This window comes from Mastigoproctus giganteus, chromosome 7 (assembly GCF_048544385.1).
Source record: "Mastigoproctus giganteus isolate SK-2022 chromosome 7, ASM4854438v1, whole genome shotgun sequence".
Classification (NCBI taxonomy): Eukaryota; Metazoa; Arthropoda; class Arachnida; order Uropygi; family Thelyphonidae; genus Mastigoproctus; species Mastigoproctus giganteus.
Genome location: NC_143581.1, coordinates 22730797 through 22750938, shown reverse-complemented (window position 1 = coordinate 22750938; position 20142 = coordinate 22730797). Strand labels below are relative to the sequence as shown.

The window sequence follows — 20142 nt, the reverse complement described above, 5'->3', positions numbered from 1 at the left end:
AAGAGCAATATCCCAGTTTGTCTGAAACGTAAAATAATGAACCAATGTATACTCCCCACCATGACTTATGGAAGTGAAACTTGGGCACTCACCAAAAGAATGGAAGAGACAGCGAAGAATGGAACGAATTATATTGGGAATCAGACTGTTAGATAAGAAGAGAAGCACATGGATTAGGCAGCAAACTCAACTAAAGGACATTCTTATCAAAACTAAAGAACTAAAATGGTCTTGGGCAGGAGACATAGCTCGAAGACATGATGACAGATGGACTAAGAAAATAACAGAATGGTATCCAAGAGGAGCTAGAAGAAAACCTGGAAGACAAAGGAGATGGATAGATGAAAATTCATGAGTTTGTGGGTAGTAAATGGATGGCCAGTGCTCAAAACAGAAGGAACTAGAAAGTTGCTGGAGAGGCCTTCATCCTGCAGGGGATTGAAAATGGCTGATGATGATGATGATTACTAACATTTGAAAAAAAAATTATTTTCAAATTTTAATTTCTTCACGTGAAAGGGGAAAAAAATTACGTTAAGTTTAAAAAGTTGGACAAATAGTTAGTTCCAGACACCTAGGGCTTACGGAAACGTGATTCCACCAGGAGATAGGGGATGACGAGTTTCAGTACGAGTATGTATAATGTATTTAGGAAGGTTAGGGAAGATAGAAGGGGTGGTGGGAGTCATGCTTCTTATCAAAACCATCCAGGGAGCGACGGAAGCCTTCCCGGATTCAGACGTTTCGCATGCTAATATAGAATTTATATGGTGTGAGATAGTTGAAAGCAAAGGTATAATGAGAGTGGAAGTAATCTACAGACCACGTGATTGTGATAAGAGCCTCTACATGCAAATGGAATGGGCAAGTAAGCATGAATGTCGTATTATGGACGATTTTAATTTGCCTCTAATTGTTTGGAGCAAATGGGAGGGAAACTCCACATGGGGGACAAAATTTTTAAATCAACTAGATGATTGCTATTTGTATCAACATGTCAGGGAAAGTACAGTACTATGGAAAGGCATTCTCTAGAGCTCATCATCACCCATGAACCAGATGACATAATAGGGCTGACAGTACAGGAACCAGTAGCGGGAAATGATCACGGAGTTCTACGGTGGACGATGAAGACAGAGGTAGCAGTAGTTAAAGGCAAAGCAATGGGTTATAATTTCAGGAGAGGAAATCACGACGGCTTAAGGTGCTACATGGCCTCTATTAACTGGTTAGATATCTCACAGAGAGCTAATACAATTGAATTATTGAACCTTTAAAACATTAATCACAGAAGTCTTGAATGCGTATATCATTAAAAATATACTTCAAGAGGAGGATTCCAAGTTGGATGAATAACGAAGTTGCCAGATTACTTGAGCAGAAAAAGACAGCATTGAAAAGTTACAGAGCAATAAGAAGTACAGAAGCGTATAACAGCTACAAAGTGATCGGTAACAGTGCCACAGAAAAGGCAAAGGCAGATTATGAGAAATTGCTGGAAAAGAGAGCTAAGAGGGGGGGGGGTAAGGAATTCTTCACATATATACATGCAAAGAAGAGAAGTACAAACCAGATTGGACCCTTATGTAATGGGCGTGGAATAGTATTAGATATCCCAGCTTGAAGTTGCAGATGAACTCAACAGTTACTTTGCATCGATATTTACAGGAGAAAAACCCTTTGTCTTTATGTCAATGAGAAATTATGGGAGTGAAGTTGAAAAAAATGTTGTTGTTATTTGGTTTTTTAGGAGCATTAGCAACTAAGGCCATATTGCTCCGGTGCGGTGGTCATTCCCTGACCTTTCTGCATGTTCCGTATTTGGTGGTGACGGGCTCGAACCCCGGTCTAATCAAGAAGGGGTGTGCTACGCACTGCTGCTCCTTCCCACCTGGCTACGGAGGCGCCTGAAAAAAATGTAATTAATGATGTTGAAATTTCACATGTTTATTTAATAAAAAAACTTTTAAGCCTACAGGCCAGTAAGGCTCCTGAGGTTGATGGCATATATCCTATAATCTTAAGGGAGGCGGCAAGTGAGTGCATTGAACCATTGAGGCTAATTATGCGAGTATCACTGGACTCGGGAGTGATTCCGTTGGATTGAAAAAGTGCCAATGTATCTCCAATACAAAAGAACGGTTCTAAGCCTGAAGTCGGAAATTACCGGCCGGTTGGTCTAACTTCAGTAGTAGGGAAAATCATGGAGACAATGATCAAAGTTGGAATTCAGGATCATTTAGATAGAAATGGAATTCTGAAGGACATCAGCATGATTTTGTAAAGGGAAAATCACATTTAACTAATCTGGTTAGCTATTTTGACAGAGTCACTCAAGAGCTGGACTTTGGGAATAATTTCAACATTGTTTATTTGGATTTCAACAAAGCATTTGACTTGTCACATGAGCGGTTACTTTATAAGCTGGAACAGGTTGGAATCACAGGGAAAATCCTTAGATGCATAGCTGGATGGCTTCAGGGCAGGAGGCAAAGGGTTGTGATAAATGGTTATTCCTCAGATTGGGTTGATGTAAGAAGTGGGGTTCCCCAAGGATCAGTGTTAGGACCACTGGTTTTGATTTTCATAAATGACATCGATGAAGGAATAGACGGTGTGATGTCTAATTTGCAGATGATGTAAAGATTGGTAGAGTAGTTAATGATCGCCGCCAAGCAGAGCTTCTTCAGAATGACATAGCTAGACTTCAAGGATGGTAAGAAAAATGGCAGCTAAGCTTTAATCCAGCAAAGTGTAAGGTATTGCACCTGGGGAACAGTAACCCCAAAATAACTTATACACTTGGCGGAGTTGAACTAAAGCCGGTAGTGGAGGAAAGGAACTTGGGTGTGACGATACGGTCAGACTTTAAGTTCTCTGAGCATTGTAGACATGTTGCAAGGAAAACCCATAGTGTCCTATCGATGATGTATCGAACAATTGCTAGTAGAGATAAGGACGTCATAATCCCATTGTATGATGCTATTGTTAAACCACACTTGGAATACTGTGTTCAGGTATGGAGACCGCACCTAAAGAAACACATTGTTCTTCTTGAAAGGGTTCAGAGACGGGTAACTCGCCTAGTGAGATCGGCAAAAGGGCGTCCATATGAGGAAAGACTTCGAATATGTAGGTTGCAGAGCTTGGAAACTAGGCACCTTAGAGGAGACTTGATTGAGAGGCAGGCACCTCCGTAGCCGAGTGGGCAGGAGCGGGAGTGCGGTAGCACACGCTCTTTGAGTAGACCGGGGTTCAAGCCCCTGACTGCTGAATACGGTCGATCTGCCAACCCGCACTGAACCAGCGTGGCAGATTATGGTCCATTTTCCCTCAGCATGAATTGTTGAGGAGGCTTCCATCCTGCAGTGGGTTGATAATGGCTGCACTTTACTTTTGATTGAGAGGCTCTGAGAGGCAGTGACGGATTTCCGCACAGGCGCACGAGGCGCGCGCCTGTGGCCCCTTAAATCGAGGGGGGCCTAAAATCTCAGGTCTAAAAAAAATATAAAATTGTTTCATTTTAAATTTTTACACTCATCTTTATTACCGTTACTGAATAAAACTATAATTTAATATGAGAAGTTAGTACACTCTTATGCGAATATCCCCACATATTATATGAAATATCTATGGGAACTAAGTGAATCTGAAGTAGAATACATATTATCATTAATGCTAGATTTTATGTATTAATGTTAGATTTGGGAGGGATGGTAGTTGTGTCATTTTTTTTTTCATTTAAACATTAGTTAAAATATGTATGAAAGAACTGCGCAACCAAAATGATTAAAACCGCAACACCAAATCTAGAGCGCGTGCTATAGTAAAAACGTGCGCGTAGAATGCACACTGTAGTGGTACCAAAAATATTTAGAGGGGGGCCTCAAAATTGAATTGCGCCTGGGGCCTCTCAATCGTTAAATCCGCCACTGCTGAGAGGCACAAGCAAAATGAATGAGGACGAAATTTTCCGGTTATAAATGATTCTAGAACCAGGGGCCATAATTCCAAGTTATGGGGGAGGAGGAGTGTTTAGACTGGATTGCAGGAGGTTTTATTTTAGCCAGCGAGTTATAAATTACTGGAATAAGTTACCTACATGGGTGGTAGATGTTTGGGGAAATTCAAAGGTAAGCTGGAGGAGGGAAACGCTTAGGATGTCCATTTGCTTTTTTATTATTTTTTTATTATTATTATTATTTTATTTTTATTATCTTATTATTTTATTTTATTTTGTTTATTATTATTATTGTTATTTATTTATTTTATTTTTATTATTATTATTTTATTTTATTTTTTTATTATTATTTTTTTTTTTTTGGATGGTGCTGTTGTTGTTGATGGGGTTTTAAGTGCATTGGCTACTTAGGCCATATTGCACTTAGAAAAGTGATTCATATTGCCTGTGTTGGTTCATGTAGAATCAGTTAGAAATGGCTATACAGTCCTATTTATTTTAAGAAGGAGAAGAATTCTGCGATATTTGATTTTTCGCCTATGATATGGCTAAGTGACAAAGGTTCCTTTAAGCTTGCCAGAGAAATGAATGACACTAGCCGAGCATTATTATACAGATTACATTCCAGAAGTATGTGTTTGACTGTGAGTGGTGTATGACAATGGTTACACTGAGGAGGGTCATTCCCTGACAGGAGGAACAAATGAGTTAAATGAGTATGGCCGATTCTGGCTCTGGCCAGAATTACTTCTTGTCTGTTTGCAATAGGGCTGGAAGGCCATAATTTTGGTACAGGTTTAATTTGAAAAAGTTTATTATGAATTTGCGCTTGCCATTGCAGAGTCCATCGATCTTTACATATACTTCGGATCTTAATTTTATAGTCTATGAACGGTACTAAGGAATTCGTTGGGGTTGCACTCGATGGATGTTTGGCAGCATCATCCGCAATTTCATTACCTGGTATTCCAGTATGGCCAGGTATCCAGCAGAAAATAACCTTTTGTTGATTCTCTCTCAGACGTATCAACTCTGTTCTAATGAGCTTTATTAGAGGGTGATTAGATGGGGAATTGTGTTGCAAGGCTAATAAGGAACTCTGGGAGTCTATGTATATTAAGCTCTTTTGGATTGAAATATGGAAAATATGTTCTATAGCAAGCTTTATGGCATATAATTCAGTCGTGTAACTACTGCATTCTGTTGGGAGAGATAGAGAAATTATAGTATCAGGGAGTACTACTGCTGCGCCCGTTCCACTTTCAGACTTCGATTCATCTGTATAAATTTTAATGAAGTCAGGATAACGTTGAGAATGCGCTATGTGTAGCCGTTGGATGTTAATATCTGATAGGGAGTGTTTACCCCATTGTTGGAAATAATTGTCACAAAGTGGCATGATGAGAGACCATGGAGGGTCGGGATCTATAGGATCTTGTAAGATTTTATTGAAGTGAATATCCCAGTCTTCTGCTAGTTGATTCAGCCTAATACCAGCAGGCCGAACTGACTGTGGTTTGTTTCTATAAAAGGTCGTAAACTGTGGATTGTAAAGTATTGACCAATTAGGATGGGTCATCTGGCTTTGGATCTTGGTTGCATAGTTCAGCAGCAGCATCTTTCTCCTGATATTTAGGGGAGGTTCATGAGCTTCAACATACAAACTTTGAACTGGAGATGTTCTGAATGCACCCAGTGCTGTTCTGAGAGCTGAATGTTGAATAGGATTGAGGCGAGATAAAGCACTCTCCCTAGCAGAGTCGAAGACAGGTGCGCCGTAATCCAGTCGTGATCTGATTATGGTTCTATATAAATGTAGCAGGCTTTGGCGATCTGCTCCCCATGTTGTGGCTGATAAGACTCTGAGTATGTTCAGTTTTTTTTGACAAGTAGTCCGGAGATGTTCTATGTGCTTTTGGAAATTTAACTTATTGTCAAAGAACAATCCTAGCAGACGAATACAATTAGTTATGGGGAGAGGATGGTTATTCAAGTGCAGCTCGGGTTCTGGATGCATATTGCGTCTGGAGCAGAAGTGAATGGCAGTAGATTTCTGGCTGGATAGTCTATAACCATTTTGTGTCATCCATGTCAGGATGCGATTCATTGATATTTGAAGTTGGCGTTCAATGTAATGCATGTTTTGGGAATGACAAGAAATTGAGAGATCATCTGCGAAAAGGTATGAATCCACAGTTTTCGGAATGAGTTCCATTATATGATTCATTCTCATTGCAAACAAGGTAGCGCTGAGAACAGACCCTTGTGGAATTCCTTCTTCTTGGATAAAGATTTTAGAAAGGGTTCCCCGATAACGAACTTGAAAGGATCTCCGTTGAAGGAAATTTTGGATAAAATATGGTAAATTACCTCTCAGGCCAAGAGAATGTAGATCCTTTAAGATGCCAAAACGCCACGTAGTGTCAAAGGCTTTTTCAACGTCAAGACAGACCATGACGAGATGTTCCTTTTTGATGAAAGCATTTCTGATATTTGACTCGGCTTTGATCATGAGATCTAATGAGGATCGGTTTTTCCGGAAACCGAATTGGTTGTTATTTATCAAGTTTTGAGACTCGAGGAACCAAGTGAGACGGCGATGTATCATTTTCTCGAGAGTTTTGCTGAGACAGCTGGTAAGGGATATCGGTCTGTAATTTTGAGGAGCAGAATGATCTTTACCGGGTTTTGCAATCGGTAGTACATATGAATGACTCCAGGAGCTTGGGAAGGTATGTTCAGAAAATATTCGATTATAAAATATGAGCAGCGAAGAGAGTGATCTTTGATCCAGATTTCTTAGCATTACATAATATATCCCATCGGGGCCAGCAGCACTGTTTTTCGAGTTTGTAAGAGATTGCTGTAGCTCAAACATGGTAAATGGTTGATTATAGGATAAAGCAGAATTGTCAGTGTAATTCAGTCTGGATTTCTCTGCAACTGTTTTACGTTTTTGGAATGTTTGTTCATAAGCATTACAAGAAGACAACAAAGAAAATACAATTCCCAGTGCATTTGATATTTCTGTGGGATTAGAGAGTTCCTGTCCATTCCAGTTTACTAGCGGGGTGGATAGAGGTGGAAATTTATTGTTCAAACATTTTATTTTTCTCCAGATTATTGGCTGGTGCAGCATAAGCCATAGGCTTTCTTGCACCTGTGGCCATTGCTAATACTAATACCTGTAAGAACTCATTAGATTTTAGTTTTTGACACAATACAACTTTGGACTACTCCAAATGCCTGCTTCCACAACCCCCCCCCCCAAGGAGAAATTATGACTAAGAAGTGTATCAGTAGTTTTTAAAATAAAAAAAGAAAAATGAGCAGAAGATCTGTATTAATTACAGTGACAGAAAGACGGAAGAAAGAATCTAATGCAATATATGCACTGTTCATGAAATATACGAAAAGTGCGAGTCAAATTTTCTTTATCGTGGATATATTTTCAAGCTAAAAGATATCCAGTGAACCGAAGGATTTAATAAGAATTAATTTAATAATTAACTAAGCTCAATAAGAACGTTTATTAAATTTATGGTTAACTATAAATAAATATCAATTAAATCAAAAATAACTTTTAAAAGTCTAGATTATGCCTTCAATGTAAACACCATAAACCATTGCAATTTGAAATTAATGACTTGTTTATTATCGTGAGAAAGTATTTTCGCACAATTTGCGGTTTTCATAATTGTTCCAATCAACTCTGTTTCCTCAAATTTATATGGGTATTTGTATCATTTGCAATAATTTCAACCTCATAAAGATATAAGAATCAAAGTTTGTGTTCATTCAGTAATTCACTGCAACTTTTACAACGAAATTAATTCGAATGAGAAAGTCTTGTGGCTTCGAATGAGAAAATCTTGAGAAAGTCATATTAAACTAGATGATTTCAACAAACACGTAACATACCCTAACATCGCTGTGATAAACAAGATTGCAGAATGAGTTGTACTCGTATTTATTAAAAGTGTGTGCTTTATAGTGTGAAATTGTGAATTTCACTCGCAATTTCTTATATTTTTTGCTCTCCTTTCTTTCAGTTAATGGACCATCTCATGGCAGGCATAGAAGATATCGCTGGTCAGATGATGGGCAATTACCATCTTCGAGACAAGTAAGTGGTGTGTGTGTGTGTGTGTATGTGTGTGTGTGTGTGGTAGAAATCTTTTTCTTCTTTTTACCTTTTTTTTTTTTTTTTTCCATATCCCACTCAAATTTTTCTCGATTTCAATTTTCAACGAAATTTTTCTTTTCAGATTTAAATACTATAATAACAAGTATTTAAGGCCTTTCCTTACACGAAACCACAAGATAACGGAGCCCAAGATTTTTGAAACATACTCGAAATTAAATCTAGCAGATGCTATGAACCTTGTAAGGCAAAACAGTACCTTAGTGCCAATGGTTGAATGTGATACGGGCGTTTCACTCTCGTTTCTCTTCCGGTCCTATACTCAGAGCAGCTTTGGAAAGCAGTAAGTAATATAATATATCACTTATTTCAGATGAAATTCGATGAATAGTAATAAGTATTATAAGAAAACTAATTAAATGAAATTCAGGTTGCTCACTTTCATTAAAATGTTTCTTGAGCACGAAAGTACCTACTTTTCATACTCAAGGTAAAACTTTCGCGATATTAACTTAAACTATTTTATCTTTGGTTCGAGTTGAAGATATTCTGTGGAAGTTAAACGCCATGTATAGCTGAAACCTAATGAAAAGAACTAAAATTTTCGAGCTCTGCTTCAAACATTATACCTGATTAAAGGGAATTCAAGAGAATTGAACTGGTAAAGGTAGATAACAATGCCGCTCGTTGAGAAACCCTGAAAGGGAGCAAGTATAAGAAGGAAGCGTTATTGTCATCGTTCCATTAGAATAACAAAATAAATTACAGAATAAGTGCTGCAGCAGAACAAAGTAAAAAAAAAAAATCCGCAAGAAAACCGCCAGTAGAGACAAATAGTACTCGGAAAAGTATCAGAAAAGCCTCGCACCAGAACTTGAAACCTATCGATTATGGATATTTAAATTTTCATATCACTATTCATGACCGATGATTTCGATTTCAACAGCCATTACAAACAGAACTGCGGTATATGGACTCATACCGCAGTTCTTCATGTTATTCTGGAAAGACAAATGCATTCAAATCTTCATGAAAATCTTCATGTTATTCTGGAAAGACAAATGCATTCAAATCGCATTTGCTGTGGTGTGTCTGCGAATTGCGTCAACGGTCCTTATTTTTTGAAGATCTGTGCTTCGACAAGACGGGACAACAGGGTATGGGAGAGGAGATATAATAGCTTTATTGAGTCAAAAAGTTTGGTGAAAGACCCATTTCAAGGAATTGTCTCATTGATCTTCCATAAAATCATGTGATTTCATTGCACCAGATTTCCTTTTTTTTTTTTGATAAGTTATTTTTAAGCTCATGTACAGTATATAAAAGAAAAGCAAACAATTCCTACACAATACAATAAAGAATCCAACTTATAATCAACGGAATTTGCAAACCTCTACTGCTACAATGACCATTCACAATTAGGTGGTTAGAATCGCTAATCTTTCGGTGTGGAAAAGGCCCGAATTTGAATTCTGTCTAGAAGGGAAGAAAATATAAGTTTTTTCTTCTTCTTCTGATAACATGGTTGTCTGTAATTTCACGGCGTAAGGGCCTCCTGGGTCGAATTGTGCCAACTCACGATTTATTTTATGGTCTGTTTAAAATATAGTTACATACGGTCATATCTGACCATCTTCTCCCAAACTAAATTTCCTTCTGATAACTTGGCGAGTTATTCAGTCTCAGATGAGGGCTTTTGATCCAGAAAACAGACAAAACTATAAAACATGGCAATTTATAGATGCAGTACATTGACGCCTCATACTCTTAGCTGCCTAAACATAAAATTATAATATATATGTATATTATAAAATTTATATAATATTATAATACCTTAGCTGTTTTAATATAAAACACATTCAACAAATGTATACGTTTCAGGCGTATTCATGATGTCTATAAAAAAAAAAAAAAAAAAACAGCAAATTTTATGCGCGAACTAAGAATACTTCGTTTCTACGCATCTGTCATATTGCCTATTCATTCGTCTAATCAGCGCACGGCAAAAAATAATCTCTAGTGCTTCAGCTACAATATACAGTACAGTAATACCCCGACTTACGCGAACTCGGAGTTACGCGGTTCCTGATTTTTTCGTTTGATGTATATCTAAAATTAGCTTACCAGTGATTTAGAAGTCAAATCATAAAGCTTGGGTGACAGCTTCCGTTTTTGTGGACTGGTTTGGTCACCACTTCATACCCGAAGTCGAACGTTATTGCAAGTCTAAACAGATTCCATTTAAAGTGATGCTTCTTATTGACAATGCACCCGGTCACCCTCCTGCCACCCTAATTAATTTCGACCCAAGTGTGAAAGTTGTGTTTTTGCCTCCAAACACAACCAGCTTGCTTCAACCGATGGACCAGGGAGTCATCAAAACATTCAAGGCTACTACACGAGGAGTTCGTTTGCACGTCTGAATGAAGCTATGAGACAAAATAGTGAGATATCTGTTAAAGACTTTTGGAAACAATTCAATGTTTTAGATGCCGTAAGAATCATTGAAGAATCTTGGGATGAAATTCATAAAAAAGCATTGAATGGTGTCTGGAAGTAACTTTGTCCATTTTTTTTTTCAAAACCGAGACGAAAACAACGCCAGAAACTGATCATGTCGCTCATGTGATAGAAGAAGTTGTTAATCTTGCCAGGCAATTAGATTTGGAAGTCAGTGGTGATGATGTCAACGAGCTGTTGGATTCACATAGTCAGGAGCTGACAATGAATGAGCTCATAGAGATGCGTGAGCAAAACGTCACTGAAGTATCCGACACTTCAGACCCAGTTCCACCAGAAAAGCACATGACAATTGCAAGCTTGACAGAAGGTCTCAGCTCAATTTAAAAGGGCTTAAAAATTTTAGAAAACAGACTCCAACGAGGAACGCGTTATAGCTACAAAGCAAAGAATAAAAAAAATATTAGCTTGCTATGAAGAAATTCTGCGTGAAAAAAAAGAAGGCGCTGTGTCGTCAGACGAATTTGTTAGATTTTATGAAGCCATCGACATCGAAATAACTTTTTTACGTAACTCATTTATTTTTTTAATACATATTTTGTATTAATATGTATAAAGAACTGCAATTTTATTAAATATTTTTCTTCTAAACTAGTGTTTTTATTAGTCCTTGGTCCCAATTAAACAAAATTTATATGTATTTATATGCAAAGTTGTACCCCGACTTACGCGAATTCGACTTAAGCGATTTTCGTCGGACCCACCTATCGCGTAACTTCGGGGTATTACTGTACTATACATTAGAATTAATAATTTATGGATTTCTATTCGTCCGATTTTAATGTAATTTAGGAAGTCTTCACAAATCGCTCTAAACGAGCAAATATAAAATTCCATGAAAATCCAAATACAGTACTCAAACTTGAGTATTTTATGCGAACTGACAGACAAATAAATTATAATTGACAGATTTCCGTTCGTCGTCTGATTTTAATGAAATTTGGGATGGCTCGACAGGAACCAACTATAACTAAATTTTATGAAATCCATCCACTAGGAGTCGAGTTATTACGTGCGGACGGACGGATAGACGTGGTGAAGACAATAAGCGCTTTAAGTATATATTCTAACGCGCCTAAATCTACCCTAAATATTTAAACAACTGAAAATTTCAAAAAAAATATCATGCTGATATCATTTATTTATCATGCTTCAAACTTGAATTTCGAAGTTTTTCTAAGAATGTTAGGGCGATGAAAATGAAGGACTGTTCCTTAAAAGTTTATTCGATATTTCAGGGTGGATTCATATAGCAAAGCTTCCTTCTCCCCATCTCGTCAGCCAACATCTAAAAAAGATTCAAACTATTTGAACGTCGATATGGGAGAACTGGAATACTCACCAAGCTGCAAAGACCTGGTTGATGCTGAACTCCATCACATTCTCTCAGATGCCATGTTTAAACCACCTAGAAGGGTATGCTTTTTTAAGTACTACTTAGCTAGGCAAAGTATTTCACTTAGTATTATTTGATATAACTGCATTGTATTTTGTATAAATTTATAAAAAAATATTAAAAAGGTGATATATTAATCATGCTTCTTTAACACAAGGATTTATTAGTGAAATCTTTCTTTAACCCTTCAGTCACTGGCTCAAGTTATTTTGTACCATATTGTTAGTAGTTTCATCATGTTTTTTTTAATACTGGATAATAGACTGAAATTTCAGAATTTCAATGCATTACTTTAATAAACGATGGATGATTCAATTTAATCATAAGGAAACAAAATGTTAAATGACCCCGTGGAAGTGGATTGGTTTATAATAACGTCACGCGAACTGAAATCTGAATCATACGCTCTTTCCCTAAACATATTTCGTTTTTTTCATTCGAATATTTAATAATCTGTTTAGGATTAAAAATTAGCTGATCAGATGAATGTAAAGATCTTTCAAATCCAGGATTTGTTATCTATATACACATTTTATAATTACAGCTTCACCATTATAGCAAAGATCACATCTGTGAGAGCAATCCTCATCCACCCTGTCATCACCAGACTCGCATGCAGATTCGTCACCTAAAGAGCGAACATGGTCAGCATCGCAAAAGGAGTCGGGGACATCTACGTCATTCTCAGCGCTCTCACAAAGAATCAGAATCTAATGGCCAAACTTCTGATGAGCATGCGGCAGAACTGCAGTTAGCCACAAAAAGTAAGTAGAAGAGTTAATCAACAAGTTCCGTTTTCAGTGGAGTGGTCGCTCGATGGCTGTTCGCGGTAGTGGGGTGAGAGTGGGGAAGGGAAAGAATTCTAATGCTGAAAAAAATAAATTCATGTACGAAGGTCACTAAAAAAGTTATCTACCTCGTAATATAAAGAAACAAAAAGGTACTTTGTTACGGTTCTTATATTACCAAGAAAGATTTCAGCTCTACCCATTCATTCCTCCAAGTGCCACTTGGAGGAATGAATGGGTAGAGCAAACTGTGGCATTTGATAACTAGTCACCTGGAGACTTGATTGAAGTGTTTGAGGCCTTAAACTAATTGAATAAACTAAATGCTAAGAGGATCCTTACTCTCTCTTTCGTGGTAGCAGGACAGATGTGCAAAAAAGCTTCAGCAAAAAAGTAATTGACTGTTGGAATAAACTTCCCTTTGGTGTTGTGGAAGTGGGTAATTTGAATAAATTTAGAGAAGGATTACACAGATTATCAGAGGAGATGGACAGATAAAGTGGGTAGTCTTTTTTTTTTTTTTTTGGCTGATGACGGATATTTGCTTCCTTGCATCATTTCTCACTACTACTAATAATAATACTAAAAAGAGACCTATTAGCCAATGATTCTTCAGCATGTAGGTATCATTTCTAGTCCAACTTTACGACTTTTTGCTCAATCTGATAACTTTGATCTACCATGTTAATACATATTCAGAGTGGTACATATGCATTACAGGCGCCTCCGTAGCCAGGTGGGAAGGAGCAGCAGTGCGTAGCACACGCTTCTTGATTAGAACGGGGTTCGAGCCCGTCACCACCAAATACGGAGGATGCGGAAAGGTCAGGGAATGACCACCACATATCCCGGAGCAATATGGCCTTAGTTGCTAATGCTCCTCAAACAAACAAACAAACATATGCATTACTTTCGAAAGCGGTACTCCGACTGAATTTCTATTGAATTTATTATATAATAGTGTATTATAACAGATAAAAAAGATACAGTGTATTTTGAAGACAATTCTATAAAAGGAATTTTTATTCTTAATTTTTTTATAGCAAAGCACAATCACCCTACGCTTCGATTCGACCTACCAGATGACCCCAAGGAAGAATGCTTAACTGTGTCATTGCCCAGCGACGAGGGATTAAAAGAATCGCTTGCACCTTATATGTCATTAGGTGATCCACCGGCATCTCCAAATCAGGAGGACGAAGGCATTACATTTGTGGCTCAAGGACGCCAACCTCCTTCTCCAGAATTCTACAGTAGTTTGAACGGTAAGATGAAAATTTGCAAGTACTGTACAAGCGAAATTTAGAGCAATGTTAAGAACTTATATTAATCAAATTCAAATTATTTTATTAGTCACCCAGAATTTCTTCTATATACCCATATATGTATCGTGTCTGTAAATTGCGTGCGTTCTCTGGTCGATTTTCCTGTTTTGCTGGACGAAAAAAACCCAGTTTCTGGGGAAAAATACCTTGCTATCTAGCCTGAGACCGACTAACTCAGCCACGGAGTGAAAAAAGACCATTCAAGTTCCTCGCCTCACCGATGGGATTCGAACCCGGGCCTTTTCCACCGGGTGTGGAGAGGAAGGTGAAGATACCACTGTGCTACACGCGCAGACCTTATATTAGTCAAGTTTCTTATAAATTTAGGAGACTAGTGACCAAATATATGAAGAGAAGAATCTCTGTTATTCCTGGTGTAATCGGTTGAACAGAATGCCAAAAAGATAAACATGACTGAAACTGAAAATGTACAGAACAGCAGCATTCCGTTTCTTTATTTCCATTTTAGTCTGCAAAGAACACCAACCTTTTTAACATAGCTTCATCATATATTCTGACGTATAAGTCGACCTACTTTTTTGTTATCTTTCGCATCTCGTGTAGTGGTACAGTAAAATAAAATAAAATGTACAGTAAAATCTGCATTAGAAAGAACAACAATTTAATTATTTCTGCTGTTTCTTTACAGCTGGAACGCTAGCACAGTTTTAAACCACTAATTACTAATAAATGCTAGTATATAACTAGACCTGCTTAGTTTCATTTGCTCGGTTGTGTATTTCTAAGAGCCATACTTCCAGTATGGCTCTTAGAAATACATGGGCTCTATATATTTTTCTAATGCATTTAAAATCAAATTACCCTTAAATCTAACTAAATAAACATTTTTGCCTTTGTTTCTTTTCCAGCAAATACAAGAACAACACAAGACGATTCCCAGCCGTCTTCTCCACCATCCATATCCCGGACAGTAACAGAAACAACATTACCATGGAAACGTAAAGATGACGATTTGGACAATAAATGTGTACGTCGTCAACAAGAATTTCCTCCCTGGATAGAAAATAAAGACTACACATCATATGGCTCCCCATCTAACACCTTTCTAAAGAGACTGGGAATAACAGATGAGGAAAAACCACCAGCTATCTTCGATATCTTTGAGCTGAACAAGCCAAAAAGCACTGAAACGTTGATCGTGCAAGAGACAGATTCAAATTCAATTGTAGATGCTAGCAGAGTAAATACAGCTTTTGATGAAGATGAAATCACTATTCAAGAAAAAAGTGCTGATCACCAAAGCTCTAAAGATACCAAAGACGTTGTCATTAATTTAAAAGAAGATGATGACGATGATGAAGAAACAGGACAGGAAACCAGACTGTAAAAGTATCCTTGCCGTTTTTGAATTACATGCGGGTCTAAACCAGAAGAATCAATGCAGTGTATAAAGGTTGTATAGTTAATTTTAGTCACTGGTGACTCAAAAGACTAGATATGATATAAAACGTTTGGCGCATGCTATCACAACACATCTTTACCTTCCTTATCATGCGCAACGAGACAAGGATCAGACCTAAATATTACAAGCAATGATAGTTCTGTCAGGATTTGGTCTGTGTCCTGAGACTTGTTGTAAATATAGCCATCGCGAGATTATCTCGTGCTTTCATCATCACCGCCATTAACGATGTATCCTACGCCTCCCATTTTCATTTGATTCATGTGAAAGATCGGTTATTTACTAGAGATGGACAAAAATTATGAAATCCTTCTTCATCAGAGATAATATTTAATTGCCGTTATAGTCACCGGACTACAAATTTCCAGTGTTCTTGAAGCATAGTGAAATGTTCAGTCCACAAGCTTTTAATGTAATATCACTGGGAATCTGTGGGAGGGAGTTAGGCAAATTGTTATTAAGTACATTACAGCTAATGGCTAACAGCAAGCGCAAAAACGCATTATCATTTTGGTGAATTCACTTATACCAGTGAATTCGCCAAAGTTCCAAAGATATAATACTGTAGTTGTATTCTCTATGTACAGTATTATCATCAACACAGAAACATCACGGCATTTTAAATGGTCAAAAGCACAATTCATTTATAGTCCAGTTCATGATCATTCACTATTGTATGTACAAAATACTTGGTCTCTCTTCATATTTTGGTTTACTTCTTTTGAAAACGCAAGAGGAGTAAACAGAAATCATGCAAGGCATTGTAAGTTTTGCTTTTTATATTTTTCTTTCTTTTTTTTTTTTGTCCGAAAAATGCAACTTTTTAATCATCTGTTCGCACATACACAGTTGTAATAGTTTTATTTCTATATATGATTCCAAAGAGCCATGAAACAGTATAGTATAGTAATAAAACAAACTAAATATATCTTTCACTTGCAAGGTACTGTTTCTATGGAAATTGAACCATGTAGAAAAGACTCTACTCTGTTTTTCGTTAAGTTTTTTTTTTCTTTTGTATTACTATTGTTGTTATTATTATTATTATTAACGCTTTTAACTGTGCCACAATTGCAATAAGTTTTACATTGCCAATACCTCACTCATTTCGGAATGTATATTGCGAATACATTCCGAACTATTCCGAATAGTTCGTTAATATAAAATCTTCATGGCATTACAATACCTGTCTATGAAACTTAAAATTCCCAAAATTTTAAAGGATCTTACTTTTTTCTGAAATATTGCTTCCCTAAGTTTTAAACGGTGCATTCATATTTTGAAACTAGAAACTGTGTACAGTTATAAATATAATGTGGCAAGTCACAAAATCATTAAACGCTTACTATAAAACTATTTGGTAAATACCGTAAGTACATTCAAATATAGTTCCTTGAGATAACTATTGTGGATATTTTTGAACTGTGTGCTGATCAGTAAATCAATATTTTAACATAAGGAGCAAATTATACTTTCCTTTTTAGGCAGAAGTACAAACATATCAAAAAAAAAAAAAAAAAAAAAAAAAAAAACTAATCTCTGTAACACGATTTACCATTTGGGATTTATCAGACGAGGATGGTAGATAATTAGATTGTAGTCGAAAGTAATACATAAATACAAGTTCTCCAACACGATTAACATCACCTACAGAATCAAATCTTTAAAAGTAAATGTTTTAAAGTTGTTTGTGATTTAATTTTTATTATTACAGTTCTACTTAAAAGTCTCTCCCTCCCGCATTTTTCCCTACCTAAGAGATGACTGAGGCAGTTAGCTAAACAATCAAACAGTACATTTGTGGATTTTTCACTCTCAGGGAATTTTTAGCTTCCGTCTAGGTTGTACTCATTACCACTTAAAATGAAATGTAGCGAAGGAACGAATAAAACATTATTTTTAATTCCAGCAAATAATTTTGCAACTTCCTCTTCACTATATCCATCAAAATAGCCACAGTTTTATACGCAGCCAAATACATTTTATCCTTACCTACTAGACCTAAAGATAAATATTCAGGTACAAGCAGAATTTCCTAATAAAATTTGTGAATATTATTTTTCTACTTCTCCTCTCCTATATTTTGCAGTTTTAGATTGAAAAAAAAAAAAAAAAAAAAAAAATTTTTAAAAATCAGGAACAACCTAATAACAGGTTGACTACTGACCATGCCATATGAATAGATGCGTCTCGAGAAATACAAAGGGTACTAGGAAAGTTTTGCAATACAGCTTTGTTTATTTATTTTTTTTCAAAGTAATTTCCTCTACATTCAATACACCTCTCCATCCTCCGAAACCAATCTTTAAACCAGTTCTGCCAAGTTTCACTAGGGAGTAAAGCACACTCGTTGTCCCAAGCCCGTAGAAGGTCCTCATCACTGGAAAACCGCCTCCCTTTTAGCTTCATTTTCACATGCGGGAACAGTGCAAAGTCGCAGGGAGCAAGGTCTGGACTGTAGGGAGGGTGCTCGAGAAGTTTCAGTCCTGTCGTGGTCAAATATTCGGTGCAGGCTTTGGCGCAGTGAGCTAGAGCATTATCGTGATGGAGGACCAGGTGTCCATTCTTGACTTTGGCCGCAGGTTCTTCATAGATCCAATGACTTTAGGCAGGCATTGTTCAGTATACCACTTAGCTGTGACTGTCTTCTGCGTGTCCAAAACGACACATTCCACAATTCCACTCGATTTGAAAAATACAGCTATCGTTTTCTTCTTTACAGATCGGGATTTTCTGACAATTACGGGTGTGTCGTCATCATCAAAGACCCAAACTTTGTTTTGAGCCTTGGTCGGCAGATCGTAATAGTACAGCCAAGTCTCGTCACCTGTCACGATGTTGTTCACATACCGAGATTGTCCCTTATCAAACTTTTTTAACATCTCCCGGCACCAAGTCACACGTCGTGTCATCTGCTCTTCAGTCAGTTGATGCGGTACCCAGAGAGAACAAAGTTTCTTCATATGCAAATGATCTTGCAGAATCAAACGAATTGCTGGTGCATTTAGGCCCAAAGTATCCTCTATCTGTTGGTAGGTCACTCGCCTGTTTTCGTCAAGCATTTTCCTCACAGCAGTAACGTTTTCCTCCGTAACTGACGTTCGTGGCCTTCCCGGTCTCTCAGAATCCTCCAGAGTGAAATTTCCCCTTTGGAATTCTCTATACCACCTGAATATCGTTGTACGATGTGGACAATCATCATCTAGTGCAAGAGTCATTTCTTCTAAGCACTGGTCTATGGTTAAACCACGCACGAAATTATACCGCAAAACTGTCCTTATCTCATTTCGTGACCACGATGCCATCGCAAGCACTTTACACTCTCACTACTAATGAATAACTGAGCCCATCGACTTGGCGCGGCGGCTACTATGCACGTATGAACATGTCTCAACATGCAGCAACAAGCAGCTTCCTGTGATTCATTGCTGCGTCATATTGCAAAACTTTCCTAGTACCCTTTGTACAGTAATGAAGACCAGAACGTTCTCGGCCTAGATTCTTTGATTCGACTAACGCGAACACTAAATCAGGGATGATTTAGAGCAGTGCTTCTCAAACCATCTGTGGTAAAGGACCAGTTTCTTCATTTCCAATCCGTCGCGGACCGGTACTTTTGTAAAATACAAAACTCGGGGATCGTCGGGGACCGGCACCAGTCCGCAGACTACACTTTGAGTAGCACTGATTTAGAGTGTTCCATTCTGAGCCCTCCCGGCCATGAAACCCCCTATGTATTCACCATCGGCAAAGCACTGTCCATCTTAAAAATCGCAAAAGTACGTGAAAAAGAGAAGCGAAAAATAATCTCGATTATAATCATCATATTCAGGATGAAATATAGACACACATCCCACAGTTTTACCATGTCTTACATTTTAAAAAGTGGGTGCTAAAATATTTTTACTTTACTTGTATAGTTCCTGCCTGTGATTTCTGCTATATGAAAAAATTTTACTTTTGTGATTTTCTATTTTTGTGCATATCTTATAAAGAATTAGCAATAATTCAATGCTTTGTATACATTGTAAATATTTTGTATATGTAATACAGTAACTAAAAGTCGAATTTTTTTTGCCAAGGAACTATTAAATATAAAAAAGTGGTTATACATTAGTTAGAAGTGATTTCTATTGTATTTCATCTAAAATAAAAATAAAAAGTCCCTACTGGAAATGAATCATGAAAAAAAAACAAAAAAAAAAAAACATGCACATCAAATGGCCGACAAAAGCGCTTGCCGAGATGCTGTTTCACCCATGCTATTAAGTTCCTGCAATGCAATTTCAGTTAGCGAAGTTTTTAAATACCACGAATTTTTTTATGTGATTGCTATTTTTGTGGATATTGATTAAAATTGCCTTTAATACGTATGTATATATATATATAGGCACTTCATTCGCTTTAACTAAGAGTTGGAAAATTTTTGCCCACATTATAAATTCCTTTAGTATACAGTATGAAATAAAAGTCAGAACAACTTTAAAATAATTATAATAAAAATAAAGGACAATTTATATAAGTTTCTGTAAATGCACACATACAAGAAACGATTAAATTATTGAGATGGTCTTACATGTACCGT

The 20142-nt window shown here is 37.0% G+C and overlaps 1 protein-coding gene across 4 annotated transcripts in view; it reads left to right on the top strand.

The window, feature by feature from the left end:
- Nucleotides 1-16367, top strand: part of LOC150082639 (Na(+)/H(+) exchanger protein 2-like) — a 313793-nt gene extending 297426 nt beyond the window's left edge. For all 4 annotated transcript variants that reach the window (XM_090377561.1, XM_090377564.1, XM_090377562.1 and 1 more), the window contains exons 7-12: nucleotides 8014-8087; nucleotides 8230-8448; nucleotides 11864-12041; nucleotides 12566-12785; nucleotides 13853-14074; nucleotides 15004-16367. In XM_090377561.1, the coding sequence (XP_090233687.1) occupies nucleotides 8014-8087; nucleotides 8230-8448; nucleotides 11864-12041; nucleotides 12566-12785; nucleotides 13853-14074; nucleotides 15004-15482 (1392 nt within the window). In that variant the 3' untranslated portion in view covers nucleotides 15483-16367. The remainder of the gene's footprint in view (nucleotides 1-8013; nucleotides 8088-8229; nucleotides 8449-11863; nucleotides 12042-12565; nucleotides 12786-13852; nucleotides 14075-15003) is intronic.
- The last annotated feature ends 3775 nt before the right edge of the window (nucleotides 16368-20142 follow it).